This window comes from Leptosomus discolor, chromosome Z (assembly GCF_034619465.1).
Source record: "Leptosomus discolor isolate bLepDis1 chromosome Z, bLepDis1.hap2, whole genome shotgun sequence".
Taxonomy (NCBI): Eukaryota; Metazoa; Chordata; class Aves; order Leptosomiformes; family Leptosomidae; genus Leptosomus; species Leptosomus discolor.
The window spans coordinates 23,123,458-23,138,941 of record NC_141419.1 but is presented as its reverse complement, the minus strand read 5'-3'; the positions used below and the strand labels follow the sequence as shown (position 1 = coordinate 23,138,941).

Sequence of the window (15,484 nt, the reverse complement as noted above, 5' to 3'; positions counted from 1 at the left end):
AGCTTGCACAGCATTTTTGTGTTTTGCTCTGGTCCTGGCTGGCTGGATTCAGGTTTATCAGGAATGCCTGAGGTTCCATATCCTTGGCATGGGGAAACACATTTCCAGATCTACAGAGCTTGGGGAGAATATGGGCTCATAGCTGTAGAAGGCAATTAGAGAGGCACAGTGCTTTTAGGTGGTACCATCCCCTCCAGGTGTTTCCCCCTCTTTCTTCCCATTGCTTCTAGTTTTTCTTTACCCATATTTGGTATCTCTGCTACTTGCTGAGGTCATCCCAGACTTATATGCTGTTACTGACATGGTTACCTATGTTAGGCTGGCCTTGCAAGACATTGTTACCCAAAAGACCCTAGGACTTTCCTCCAATAGTCTCCGAAGTCTGTCCATTTCCCCATGACCAAGAGTGAGACCCAGCGCTGCTGTGACTTCTGTTGACCTCCCACCCTGCTGCTGGTCACAGCTGAAACATACACACCCAGCTCTTCCAGCTGACATGAAACTGCAGTTTAAAGCTCAGTCACTGAACTTGCCCTGTTGGAGAAAATAACCTCCGTCCTGCTGTGCTTCTGAGCAGGTGAGGTCTGCAGATTTGGCAACGGCAGGCACCTTCTGCATGGACAAATTAAAAAAATGAAATTGAGAATTTTGGGGAATTTTCTCTCATGGGAAGGCCTTGGCACCAGCCGGCCACTGAAGCCCCAGGGGCCCAGTGCTACACACCTGGGAGGTAAGCACTTCAGCACCCTGTGGGCACTCCAGCATCACTGTCCAATGCTTACAGCCCATAGCTGTAACCATCCCCTCTCCGGGGAAAGGAGCACGAGGGAGGGATGCCAGCAAATGAGTGGTGCATTCACAGGGTGGTTTCAGCCTCCCCTTGGATGTTTGCAAGTTCAGGACATGGCCTCTGTCTCCTGTGCAAATGTGTGACCTTTTTGTTCTGCTTTCCCAGTGTTTTCCCAGGGTGGCATTACATAGATGTGCACTATACAGTCAGGAATCAGGGAGACAAAACAGTAACATTTCAGTAATATTGGCCCCTCTTTTTTTACTTTAGAGCCACTGTTATGTGCACAAAGGTTTGGGAAGCATGAACGAAACTGTTTTCTAGCTTGCTCATCGAAGTTCTTCATTAAAGCCTGGTCAGACCACCTTTATTATTCCCTCTGTCCTCACTGTAGCAAGACCATGTATGAGAGCATCTGCATTTCCCAAACCACCAAGGATTCAGGGGTGCTTCCTCAGTGTTACTGTTGCCCCCTAAAGCTACACTTTAAGTTAAGTGTGCTCATGATGTCCACAGCTATTAAATAAGGGTCCAGACCCTGCGTTCTGTCACAGAGTCAGTTTATTACAGCTTAAGCTGGGCACTTCCCAAGAAGGACCTCCTTTTAGGGGGGTTATTTTCCTGTGCTTTTTAAAGCCTCATGATCTATTACATAAACTGTTCATGCACCTGTTCACGTGACACGTGTATGTCTTATGTCCAATTGAATTGTGTAACGGTTACTTGTCCTCTTCGATATCTGGAGTTCTGGTGCAGGCACTTTTACCTTCTTACACAGTTTCATAATCTTTCGTTCCATCTACCCCTGGATCTCATCCATCTTCTGCTGACTCCAGGTAGAATGGTCTTTTTCTTCACTATCCACACTTGAAATTCACCTGCCTTCTACTGACTCCATGTAGAATTGTCTCTTTTTTGATTTCCAAGAATTCTAGTTTCTTTTCCTTTGATCATAACGGTCACTTTAATCTGTGTTCCTAAGCATACAATCTTACAAAATTATTTATATAATTTCATTATTTTAGTTAAGTTGCAATTTATCAGAGTCATGCAAAACTACTGCTCATTCTTCTCGGACAAAGAAAAAGTTCAGCTTAAGTTCACTACGTTGCTAGGTTACAGCTTGTGGCCTAAGGCTTCAGCAATCTAGCTACTCATGCCAAGCAAGTCAGCTACTGATGCTAACCAAAGCGCATGATTCAGATAGTCAAGTTTAAGACTACTTCAGTTCTCAACAATGGTTATTCCTTTACTGACGTGCTTGCATGCCTTGGGCTATAGGATCTTGATCCTGTGTTCGAGCTCATTCACCTGGAGCAAACATTGTCATGGTGGTGTTTCTACCTACCCATGTAGTGCCTGGTGCCTGGTGAAAGTTCAGAAAGCTAAGGGTCTATAAGAGACCCATAACTGCAATCCTGAGTGCAGTGCATGATGCAAGAAGAAAAGAACAGACAGTCATCATGATGCATTTGCTCTGTTCCTCCTACACGAGAAACAGGACAATCTGTAAGGATAAGTTAAAACACATAGCCTTTTCCTCAAACTTTTAGATCAAAACTTATACAAAGCTTTCACGAAGCTGAAAAAGATTTGCTTAAAACAATCTTTATTTTCAAACAGGTCAGGCTTCCTCCTGTTTTTCTTTTTCTGAGCTGCAAGTTTAAGAACACAATAGAAAATAGAATTATTACAACAGTGGTTGCTGCCTTGGTAATTTATCTAACAAGGTTAATAATGCAACAAACCCTAATGCATGCCATCAACCAGAATGTTAGACTCTGGTCAGCAGAGTTTATGTAAGATTAGCTAGCATGCGTTAAAGTGTGTAAAGCTGCATCTCTTCTGTTTTCTTCCTGTTTCCTAGACTACAGTAGCATGCATTAAAATCTCCTATGAGGGCAAGTGGCGTCTACATTTATGATATGGGAACATATTCCTGCAGTAAAATCCTCTCAAGATTTTCTGTTAAATTTTTCTGTAACTGGAGTAAGCCTTGTGTGTGGGAAGTGAATTACACATTCCTCATTACAAAGAACATTGTTTTATACTGATAGTATTCCTTCAGACCTGTAGTTGCCTTCAGTGTATGGTTTCCACACATGCTGGAGACCATAGGCCATTTCCAAATATTTAGTCTAAGAGGACAAGCACTGTGCAGAGGCAGGGAGCAGGGATACCACCGTGGAACTTCATGAACCCCAGCCCTCTGCTGCCTACTTCAGGAACATGGGTGTCTTCCTGTTAGCATCCCTGTAAGACTGTGCTGCAATGTGCTTTCTGCCTTGGTTTGGCATGGGTGGCTTCCCTGTGGTTCTGCTCTGCACTTTCTGCATGGAAGCACTATGAACTGGGTAGATGCAGTGGAACCATCACAGGTGCGTGGCCCATTTTCTCAATCTGAAAGAGCTCCTGTTCACTCTTTTGAGTTTTACCACATTCGATCTTATGTATTGAGCTCAAAATCCGTTCAAGTGAGAACAGGAGGCTAAGCTGTTCCCTGCCTGCAGTTGTCTGGTCCTTTTATGCGCTTCAGATCTGTAGCTAGTTGCCATGTGCTCTTGTGTAACAACATGAACTTTACTCTTGTGAGTCCCTGCTGCAGGACACAGCCTGAGATGCCTTGACCCCATGTTTTTTTCTTTTTCCCCAGGGACTTGCTACAGTGGGAATGGCCAGTTTTACCAGGGCTGGGTCAATGTCACAGCCTCTGGCATTCCCTGCCAGAAGTGGAGCGACCAGGTGCGCATCAATGTGAGACCCACTGAATAGGGAGCCATGCTCCAGGTCTGCTTTTACAAAGTTTTCCAAAGCTGGTCAGCCCAGTCTCAGTGGAAGGGCTGAGCAGGAGACACGTTGCCTTTATTTTTGAGTTCACTGGTGTTTCACATCCTCCTTGTATTTCAGTCTGCAAGGTCCCTTTCCCATGGTCAGATGAGTTCTCTGTCGTTCTGGCAGGCTACTGAAAAGCTGTTTTACTTCTGCCTTTCTTTGTTCCTTTGTTTCGTTTGGTTTTGTTTTGCTAATACCAGCAAGAAAAATTATACTGAAACACTAATCCAATTTGTTTCCTCCCCCAAGGCTCCCCACTTGCACACGAGGACTCCTCAGGTTTTCCCTGAGCTGTCTGATGCTGAGAATTACTGCCGCAACCCAGGAGGTGAGAACGAACGTCCCTGGTGCTACACAAAAGACCCATCCGTGACCTGGGAATATTGCAGCGTGTCTCCCTGTGGAGATGGTAGGCATCTGCAATTTATGATTTCTGCACTGTGATTGCTTTTTGGGCCATGCAGGGTGTTTGCATCCTGAGTGCTCACGGCTGCACCAGCTGTTCTGTCTTCTGGATTCAGCCAGTCCTGGTTCTTCTCATAGATTCACTCAGCATCTTTAAGCAGAAGGTGTAACATGCACCTTAAAGATGGGAAAATTAAGATAGGCAAATTGAGCCCCTCACCTCAGATTATATTAGGGCCAAAGGATGAAATAAAATTTCCTCTGAAAAATGGATTTGCCACACTGTTTTGAGGAGAAGGTAGGGTTTTAGGCTATTTTTCAAAGTTGTTTTGCTTCTGGTGATTTTCTCAATAATAAAAAACAATTCTAACTAAAAAAATCTGTAAAAGATGGAAACATCTTTGGTCTGTGATGTTGAAACTAAATCTTTCTGTTATGTCTTGTTCAAAGAACAGAACAATTGTTCCAAGATGCACAGTTTCTGGATCCAGTGTTTGGAAATATGACAATTCTGCTTGCACAGAGAACAAGGGTGCTGTGGACTTAAGCAAACCCAAGTCAGTGTCAGTTTATCTGGCCTTAAAAAGAACGGTTTAAACTTCTTTCTGTTCTCAGTCATTCCATGTATAGATTAGTATTTTCTATAATGTCATAGAAAGTACTCAGCAGGTGTCTACCTGAATATTAATATTTTTTTCCTACCAATACAGCCAAATGCATTTTACACTAGTTTACCGTATTTGCCCCATAAGGATGCTGAGATGAAAATTGTTGGAGGCAAGGGGATATTTCAGGAAAGTATCACTGTGTACTTACTTGGTCTTACACTCCTCCCCACAGATTCCTTTTAGGACACATGATACATTGTGGTCCACGTTGTAGACCATTGATCTTTCCCACTGCAGACATTACTATATTTGAATACTGTTGAGACCATCAGTTGTGATCTCCCATCTGTAACTCTTGCAAACATTCCTTACCAAAATTGCATTCCCAGCTCAATGGGAACTGTGTCTTGGTCTTTACCAGACCCTGTTTTTTCACATTTGGCAAACAGAAATGCGTTTTTCTTCCTGCAAACCAGGCTTCCCTAGTATGGTCCTTTCATTCAGTCACACAGCTGTATCTGTAACGTCAGTAATTCCCAGGACATCAGACTGACTCTGTAAATACTTCTTAGAGAAAGCCGTGTAAACTAGCAGAGGCATAACCTGATTTTATTTGCATTACAGCATCGTTATCACTAGGAACAAAAAAAACAAATGAAGAGACTCCAATCCTCCCCCCTCCTCCTCCCTTTTCCCCTACGTACTCCATGACTGTTATCATCTCGATCATCTCCAGCTTTGCCCTGGTCGTGATCCTCGGCATTGTCACTCTGGTTTGCTGCCGTCGGCGAAAGCAGTGGAAAAACAAAAAAAGGTAAAGCTTGGGACATAATTCAAGGCAACAAATGCTACTTCGAAAGAGGGCTTCCCTGTTTCTGAGAGCATAGTCCTGCAAACGCTAGTAGGGGAGAAGCAGCCCTTGCTTCACCTGTAGCAGCCCAGTGAAAGCTCTGGCGAGTCCCCACACCAGAGTAGAAGGTGTTCTGGTTACTCTTTTGGGGACATGGCACGAAACCTTGCCGCAAGGCTCTTTCAACAGCCCTGCTGCACCTCCTTTTTCTACCCTGGAAGAAACCAGCCCCAGAGGAGATGCAGATAGTTATCTCCTGGTTGAGGGCTGTGCACACATTGATCGAAAACTGCTCTGTCATTTCAGAGAGTCAGAGACACCGACGCTCACCACTCTGCCCTCTGAACTGCTCCTGGACCGGCTGCACCCCAACCCGATGTACCAGCGGACGCCCCTTCTCCTCAATCCGAAATTGCTCAGCCTGGAGTACCCGAGGAACAATATTGAATATGTGAGAGATATTGGGGAAGGAGCATTCGGGAGAGTCTTCCAAGCAAGGTAAGTGGCCTATGTGTGAGTCCTCTGTCTGTAAGTACCTGGGAAAAAATGGCAGTTGGGCAAACAATTACCTGGGCACTAGAAATTATTAATTCATTCATTCATTCACTCAAACCAAAATCAAATGCATGTACCTACCCAGTGGTAAACTCAGGCTTGAATAATTATTTCCGTTGTCCACTGCTTTCTGTTGATATTTGTTAAACTTTTGTCACGAACGACTTTGCTGTTCTTCTCTCTAGTAGATGTAATGTCTTACTTGCATACTGAAGTCTGGTGTAAAAGCTTAGCTAAATTTATATCATCACTGTTTTTGCCAAGAGTGCTGCTTGTGACATGTGACCTATTGTGAAATACTTGCATTTCCCAGTATTTGCGAATTGTCAGTGTGTGGTGTCCTCCGTCGTAATGCCAGCACTGGCCAGTAGTTACCACAGAGGACAATGTGTCATGCTACACTTAAATCCTGATCCAGTTTCCATTTGATTCAGTGGCAAAATAAAACAAACAAAAAAATCCCCTAAAAACCCGACCTACTTAGGCAAACAATTTTTTTTTTGTCTGTATGTCCCATTTAGTTATGAATTTTTTATTCTTGGAGTTTGCAGCCATTGTTGCCTGTTTTAAATGTAAGGGATTAGATGAGATCCCAGTTCTGTTGTATCTCATGGGAGGTGTAATCATGTGTTTCTTCAAATGTGAAAATGTTTTGTTGAAAAACACAGAGATGAACCCAGTCTTGCCTAGACTGAGGTGGGTGGAAGGTGTCTTGTTAGCCATGATAGAGTCCATAATTTCTGCAGGACAGTCATTGGCCAGTACTAGTCTGGAAAATCCCATCCCCAAATTTCTGAAAGAAAATGGACAGATCGTCCAGTCCCATGTTTACTTGGGATGATTTTCTTTGTCCTTTAGAGCTAACAAGTCTGGGAAGTGGCTGATTTTGTAGCTGTATCTGGAGTAGTGTATGATGGCCTCAAAAAGCAGTCATAACTGCATATGCTTCTAATGTTCATAGTTATGCTGTTGATGTATCTGCTAGGAAATAAGTTGAATGTGTTAGAGCACGGAAACAGTTTCGACAGCTTTGATGGATTTTTTTCCTAATGAAGGGATACATTTTTTCTAACGGAAGAAATGCAGGCATACTTTTCTTTAACACAGAGAGAGCTAAAAATAGCAAATTCGAAGGGCATGCAGTGGGAAAATCACAGATGCTTAGCCTGTGATTGATTGTTAGCCTGCATGGCAAAGCCAAATGCATCTGAGCTTCAAGCAAGAACAACGCTGTAGGAACTGTGCCGCAGCTGTGCTCAGGGCACTGCACACCAGCCAGTGCAGGGGCACAGGGCAGCCCCCATCCCAGCCACAGCACAGCGCTCAGGATACCCTGCAGAGCATCATTTTCCCAATCGTGCAGTGGGGGTCTTCACCACTCTACAGCTGCACAGGCAGGGCAAGCAGTCTTCCTGCCAGGTGCCACTTCGACCCTGTGCTGGGAGCTTCAATATAATCTACACGCGGCACAGACCTTTCCGAGCTGGAAATGACTCTCAGACACATTGAGCAGGACCTGTCAAAGGGCATTCAAATGTTACTAAAGCACTGAGTTAAGCAAGTTTAAGCAAGTGCTAAAGTGGTGTAGAGACCTTTTATGTGGATTTCATCCTGTGCAGTGCTGTGGTTTCTTTTAATTAAACCTTTTTGCTATTGTCAGTGGAAACTGATCAAACAACAGGAAAAAAAAAAAAAAGCAAAACATCTTTTTAGCCAGCATTTGCAAAGTGGAGAGTACCATACTCTGAGAAACACCTGCTCTCCGTGGCTCAGGGAAGGAGACACAGAAATATTGCTTCTGAGTGGCTTCCTTATTTTTATCAATGTCTCTATCTAAAGCCCCTCCAAGACCCTGTATTTCTAGGGAACATTTAAGCCACTGGCATTTCTGTGCACCGCTGGCAGATCAGCACAGACTGTTGACCCAGTAGTGCCAGCTGTGCATCCCTCCAGGTTACTGAAGCTATCACAACTCAAATCCCTGCCTTCCTATCTCATATGGATAAAATGTACTTGTCTACGTGTGTTAAATGGACATCTTGAGCTAAGTTTAGCTACGCTTTTATTTCTCCTGGTCTCATGTTTCTCCCTCTCCTGTAAACACAGCTCTGTGCATAGTGTCAGTGATGTCTTTGCCAGCTGGCTTGCTATGAGTCCTGATTCAGTGTTTACTCACTCCTGGGTCAAGCAACATGTTAGGACAGGAAGTGTCTGGCTATCATTTACTAACTTCTCCTGAAAGGCTGCCGTCTTCACCAGGGGCAGCTTCACACTGGAAAAGATAAGGAAGTAATCAGTGACCCTAACAGATGTCCTTAAAACAAGACTCAGGACCAGCCTCAGGTCTGTCCTGTCTGGGTCATGATGGCCAACTCAGGTTCCTCTGCCCCTAGGAGGACCACATGGTCCCACATGCCACCAGAGCACCAGCCCCATGTAGTTCAATGCAGACCAGCATGCAAGTTTTCTCCCAGAGCTAGAGCTAAGGCTCCAAGGATAAGCCTGAAGCCCAGGATTGCCTAAAAACCTGGATGTGGTGTCTTAGCTAGCAGTAGATCCCCACTGCAAAGGCACACCTTGTCATCTCTGGAAGACACTCTTAGGTTGTCCCTAAGGTCAGAGTTTCTCTGACAGAAGTCTCATGTTATTTCCAAGTGCAAAGGTGTTTCTTCGACCTGCTGTCTCAAATATAGCTAAAAACCAGTACAGATGCTAATTAAAAAATCCCACAACAAAATGAGTCTCTGCCAATTCAGAGCACTCTCCTGCCTAAATACATTTTTTTTCCAAAGGACATGGTAGAGGTCGATCTCCACCAGCCTCAGTAGATGTTAATTGCATCATTTAATGACCTAACAGAGGCTACCTAGCTGTGATGCTAAGGAAGATGGGGCACAGGACACAATCTCAAGTACAGGTTCAAGGTTATCCTCAGTTTTTTCACAGGAAAGAAAACCTGACTGTAAACTTAAAGTCAGGTACTCTCCATAGGTAGGCTTAGGCCAAAATCCCTGGCTGCACTGCCGGTTAGTTCTTTGAATGGCAGGTACCTAAAAGCCAAATGCTACCAGTGTTGCCGGTGAAGAAGGTGATGACAGTTGCTGTCCGTCCCGTATGCAAACAGTGGACATTTCTCCTAAGCATTCAGATAATCATGAGAAAGGAAACCCAAGGTAATGTATTTTGATGCTTCCTAGCTCTAGAAGAAATTTACCTATTTTCTAGCAAACATTCCACGTTCTGGCCCACCACCTGAATTCTCCTGGTTAATTGCAGAAGCAGCAGCTTCCTGTTGCTCCACTGCAAATGTGCCCCTACTCTTTTGTTCAAAGACTGTCTTTTGGGCACCAAAGGGGTCAACTTCAACAGGTCTTTGCCAAGACTGCAAACAGAGTCTGTCTGTATTCTGGATCAGTGTGGTTTTCCCAGGTCTGGTAAGAACTGGGCTGAAGTAGCACAGGAGTTACAAATAGCGAAATTACTCACTGTTGCCTGAAAGCCCATTGAAAGGCTTTGTGCAGCTTAATCTCACTTATGTTATAATTAGGTTAGTTTACATTAGAGGATTTCAATGACGAGTGGATGGATGGGTGTGCTTCAGGCTTTAGTCTGGGGTCAGTTTTTCTTTCCCAAGCTTGCAACACAGAGCTGTTCCTGCCCCTGCTTTGGCACTGCTCTAGGTCTGCGCTGGGTCTGCTAGCCAGTGATGAGTGGTAATCTACAACAAGGCTGTTTGGAAGAGATAAAGGCCCTCCTCTTTTTACTTTTAAATGATCTACTGGTTTCTTCAGGCTGTTGCTGATGACTTTCTTGAGTGCTGAGATTAGACAGCAGCTGGTAGCTGCTGGTACTTCTCCCCTCCTACTAGACTGGAGACTTGCTGCCAGCACAGGGGAAAAAAAGGAAGGTATTTTGCTGTAATGGAGGCAGTAATAGACAAGTGTGGAGCCTGCTCCTCTGCTGCAGCGTGCCTGCCCTCCTCGCCCAAGCGTCTCAGCTGTGATCTGGCCACCAGTGAGATTCCTTTCTTGATGGGCACCCTGCCATCTTCTGACATTTGACATTTACAGCATCCAAATACAAGTGTTGCAACTGCCATATGTCTGGAGTAGATGACAAGGAAACTGGAAGTTTGCTTTGGAAATTAGAACCTCCTCTTGGGGCTAGTGAGCAGTAAAATAATCTGGCATTTGAGCAATGGGAGGGCAGTCAGGCTGGCGTAGTCACACGACACGTAAATGGGCGCCACTGTCCATGGGCTCTGGTTGGCTACCTGTAAGGAATGTGTTTTAACTGCAGGACCCCTGGGAAGAATTTATGTGGGCAACAAAATGCATGTCTGACATTTGATGCATGTTTGAAGAGGGGCAAGTTACTCGTCTTTGGCAATGGCTACCCCTAAAGCTTTGGCAAGTCCATCTAATCAAAATTGTTTAGGGCATAGTGACCTGTAGACAAGAAAACAAAGTGTGTCTGTGATTGCTCTAAGTCAGGAAGTTCTGTTTCCTATGGATTTGTGTTTCTAAGCTCTAGCTGAAGATTCACCAGTGTCTTAACGTGGGTGTATTCACACATTACTTTGTTCTTCAGACAGAACACGTGTGCTTTGTCCCTTCTGTCCTGTCACTTGCTACCACAAAACTTGCAGAAGCATTGCTATTTCCTAGACCTCAGCTCCAACACGTTAAATTCAGCTGAAATTAGCTGATGGGTTTATAACTTGTTGAATTACAGGCACACACACATGCCATACACACACACACACACAACAGTGGCAAAAGGCTATTTTCCTTACAAAACCAGGGGACCATACTGCAATTGTTACTTTCACTCTGATAGTAGCCTGATGTACCAATGGCACCGTTGTGCCAGGTATGGCACAAGAGGAAGTGAAAAGAGGCATTGTCAACATTTTCATATAAAATAGATTTATTTTTAACTCTAGTAAGTTAAAAGCTTAGTAAGCTCAGACATTCATTACACCCCAAAAGCGAATTGTTTGGACTGAAGGTTCATCCTGTCCTCCATGAAGTTTCTGATGTGACTTACAATCCAAGGAGAGGTTATTTCTTACCAACCTGTTATTTATTTATCTTTTTACCAGTCATGGTAAAAAGTTTGTAAGCAGGAAGAGCAGTGATTAAAAAAAGCTATACTGCAGGTCCTCCCTGAACTATATTAAATGTCTCTGTACTATGCAATGCAGGCATGCATGAGAGGTGAAAATGGTCTTTCATGTCCCTTCAGTCAGTGCTGGGGCCTTCCACTTTTTTTTTTTCTTTTCTTTTTTTTTTTTTTTTTTTGGTCAGCCTATCCTTTTGCAGCAGAAACAGAACCTAACCTACATTTGGTACGCATGCATCCATCACTGATGCTTTGCTTTCTTTCCTCTCCCTACAGGGCCCCAGGGCTGCTGCCATATGAGTCCTTCACAATGGTGGCAGTGAAAATGCTGAAGGAGGAAGCATCTGCAGACATGCAGGCTGACTTCCAGAGGGAGGCAGCCCTCATGGCAGAGTTTGACAATCCGAATATCGTCAAGCTTTTAGGTATCTAAATGAGGTGCCCATGTACAGGGTACCACCCTCTGCAAATCTGCCGCGGGGTTGTTGGCGGTGTGGGGACAAACACACGTGCATGACAGATGCTTAATGCAAATGGATATGCTAGTCCCTTTTGCGAAAGAAATTGCCTCTTACCAAAGAGATGAGCTTTTCTGTGGGCCACTGCATGCTCTGCTAAATTATCCACCAGAACCAGTCTCAGAATGTAGGTCTGATGCTGTTGCCTTAACAGGGTGGTGCATCGTAATAAACCTTTCTTGTCTTGCACTGAATATGCTGTTGACCATCTTGCTGCCTAGCTCTGCTTCCAGTTTAATAACATTGGCATAGAGAAGGCATTTGCTTCCTGGAGCTGTGGTTTATTTTACATGTACTTAAAAAAAGCAGGCACAATTTAGTTTTATGGGTCCCACTTATTATTGTGATGTCTGAACGCTCACCAGCATTAAAAAAAACAAAATAAAACATATAAACAGAAAAAGCCAACCACAAAAATGGTCTCTTCCTTCCCTTCCCAGCTGAAAGGAAACCCTGGTTTATTGGGTTTTTTAGAAGGTCTCAATGCCGCAGCTTGGTTAATAGGGCATTCTTCTGTGAAGAAAACTGATGACAAAACGTTATTTCAGTAAATTTTTGGTTTTTGACAGAAGTAGATGTTGCTAGTGAAGTTCACCTGGCAATCCTGCTCTAAGTTTTAGTATGCAGATCTGATCCCTGTGGACAGGCAGCTGACATCTTCATTTATTTCCATAGGAAGCTCCACAAAATTTGGAAATAGGTACATCACAGTTTTGGGAAAGCTGTTTTCATACAAGTACTTTGGCTACAGAAAAAAAAAGCAGGAAATGCCCCAAACTCAAATAAACATTGTGTTTATTGTAAACACTTTTTAGGGCAGGAAAGGGCAAAGGCACAGGAACAAACTAGTTTCACTTCATGGGGGTGTGGAGCAAACAGCCACATTGTTGAAGACAGCTTAAACGATAAAGATCTCACATTCACTCCTCATGCTTGTCAGATCCTGATTTTATCACACTAGGAACCACTATCTGTTTTTCCTCAAAGATTCAAGTGTTAGGTCATCAACAAGAATTTCAGATTTCACAATAAGTTGGATCACCAGTTGCTAAATGATGACCCTAAGAAAGCAAAACACATACATTTTAAATGCTAGCTGCTGCTGGTTGGCCATTTAATACTGGGCACACAAATGTTTTTGCCATATCACGGTATGCTCAGTAAAACTGACGGGAGTGGAGTCCTGTACTGATGCTGGCCCTCAGTAAAACTGCTGTAGGGCCAAGCATAAGCTCTTCAGTGGGACTACGTTTTGCGTCTATCATCAGATGTGGCAAATCCCTCCCTTCTGATGCCTGTTTTTTCTTTGACTTTCTTTCATTTTTGAGCATCTCTCATGCCAAAAAGTAATCTCTGCAACCAATATAATTTGCATGAGCTGTTTAAAAAAAAAGAAAAATCCAGAAGAAGTTGTAGTGGGAGTGTCTTTGCATTTTAAATATCCCACTGAACCCTTGAACATGCTCCCTTGTGATTACTCCTGAAGTCTTCCTGCGCAAGTGTAGACCCTACAGCCTTATAAGTATGATAATTACAACAAACAAAAGAATTAAAAATGCTGTGATCAGAACTATAAAGGTTGATTCCCGAAAGTATGTCCTTCCAGTTGCCCCTGGGAAGAGGAAATACTTCTGTTAATGACAACTTAATCAGGACTGGTGTCTTTAATTAAACATAGCTCCAAAACTGTATCTTTTTTGTGAAATATCTAGACAAACGAGGCAAGTGCATGACTTGTTAGCATCTCCCACAGAGGTCAACATTAGTGGTCTGGTGAAGGAGCTTCAAAGACATAAAGGGATGCATGCAAACTTCATGGTATTTGCATGCTTCACCTTTCTCTCTGTCCCTTCATGTATTGTCAGAAGTCTCCACTTAGTGTAAATATTTCTGGATATTTTTGGTTCTGCACAAAAGAGCGCTCTTTGCTACCCAAATGATCTTCATGGTGCATCTATTGCCTTCCAGGTGTGTGTGCTGTTGGGAAACCAATGTGCTTGTTGTTCGAGTACATGGCCTATGGGGATCTCAATGAGTACCTGCGTGACCGCTCGCCCCGCAACCTCTGCAGCCTGGTGCACAGTAGCTTGGACACGCGGATCCGCCTCCCCAACCCCCTGGCGCTGTGTTGCACCAGCCAGCTCTGCATTGCCAAGCAGGTGGCTGCTGGCATGGCGTACCTTTCTGAGCGCAAGTTTGTCCACCGCGATTTGGCTACCAGGAACTGCCTGGTGGGGGAGAATATGGTGGTCAAAATTGCTGATTTTGGTCTTTCAAGGAACATGTATTCAGCTGACTATTATAAAGCGAATGAGAACGATGCCATCCCCATCCGCTGGATGCCTCCTGAATCGATTTTCTACAACCGCTACACCACAGAGTCTGATGTGTGGGCCTACGGGGTGGTGCTGTGGGAGATCTTCTCCTACGGCATGCAGCCCTACTACGGGATGTCTCACGAGGAGGTCATCTACTACGTGAGGGATGGGAACGTCCTCTCCTGCCCGGACAATTGTCCCCTGGAGCTCTACAACCTGATGCGCCTTTGCTGGAGCAAACTGCCTGCTGACCGGCCAGGCTTTGCCAGCATCCATCGCATCTTGGAGCGCATGTATGAGAGGGCCATGGCCACTCCATCGGTCTGAGGGGTGGACCTGGGGGATCCCCTGGGTTCACCCATCCAGACTGGCTCGGACCAGCCCATGGGATCCTGAGTGGTGGCTCCACACAAAGCTCTGCTTTAGGGAGAGGGGAAACATCTTTTTCCTCTGCCAAGCGAGAAGTGTGGACTCCATACTCGCATGGTGGGCTGTACCTCCCTGAGTGGGCCTATACCTCCCAAACGATAGGGATGACCCCTGGCTGCCAAGGCTGGACTCCCTGGTTTGAAGAGGGTGCTGGCCATGCTAACTCAGTACCCATTTTAGGCATTTCCAGGAGCATAGAGTTCCCCAGGGAAAGCAAATGGACATTTCGCTGGTTGCACTTCCCTTCCTAACAGGTCCCTCCATGTCCTTCTGCATTTATGCTCTTGGCTTTTACCTTTTTCTTCCCTTCCTCATATGTTTTCAAGTATTATTTAAAAAAAAAAAAAAGGAATTCAGTCTTTTTGGGGATACTTTTTACTATTTTATTTTCACACATTTCCTTTTGTAGAAAAAGGATGTTTCTGAAGCCATAGGCCACTTTCTTTTTCCTTTTAAGTTCCACCTCTTCTTTCACACTCATGAACATAGCATTGACAGAGTCAAAACTGCCCACATCTCATGTTATACAGACAGGCACCCTCCTGTCAAGCATGGAGCCTTACATTTTCAGAAGTGGGAAATCCACGGTAATGTTCATTTGATGTTTGTTAGGATCTCACCCAAAAGCTTGCCTCAAGCGTTGCAGCCCATCTCTCCTGCTTTCTCCTGCAACAAAGCTATTTGGTGCTAAGGGAGAAATTCATCCCAAAGGCCTGATCCTGCAACTGTAGTGGTCCCAGGTGTATTTATTTGCCTCTGCCTGTAATATGGTCCTCACTGCGCTGAAAGCAGGAAGAAACATAGTCCATCTTGCAGAAATGTGACAGGTTATGTTACTTATTTCTCTTCTCTTCTCTGCCGATCCTTGCCTCATGTTTCTGGTTTTCCTTTCCTTTCCTGACAGCAGTTCCTAACCTCTGTAAGCCCCACTGCAGTATTTGCTGGCCACCTTTCCTTGTGCTGCAATTTATAGGCACAGAAGTAAGAAAGATGGATGCCTGCCATCAGTGGCCTTCAGAGAGAGCCTGCTAGTAAGCAGAAGGTGGAAAAAGGGA

General features: G+C 44.4%; 1 protein-coding gene across 2 annotated transcripts in view; it reads left to right on the top strand.

Moving 5' to 3' along the window:
• MUSK (muscle associated receptor tyrosine kinase) overlaps positions 1–14,327 on the top strand; it is a 52,927-nt gene extending 38,600 nt beyond the window's left edge. For both annotated transcript variants that reach the window (XM_086479715.1, XM_086479714.1), the window contains 4 exons: positions 5,260–5,449; positions 5,792–5,983; positions 11,441–11,589; positions 13,651–14,327. In XM_086479715.1, the coding sequence (XP_086335841.1) occupies positions 5,260–5,449; positions 5,792–5,983; positions 11,441–11,589; positions 13,651–14,327 (1,208 nt within the window). The remainder of the gene's footprint in view (positions 1–5,259; positions 5,450–5,791; positions 5,984–11,440; positions 11,590–13,650) is intronic.
• The last annotated feature ends 1,157 nt before the right edge of the window (positions 14,328–15,484 follow it).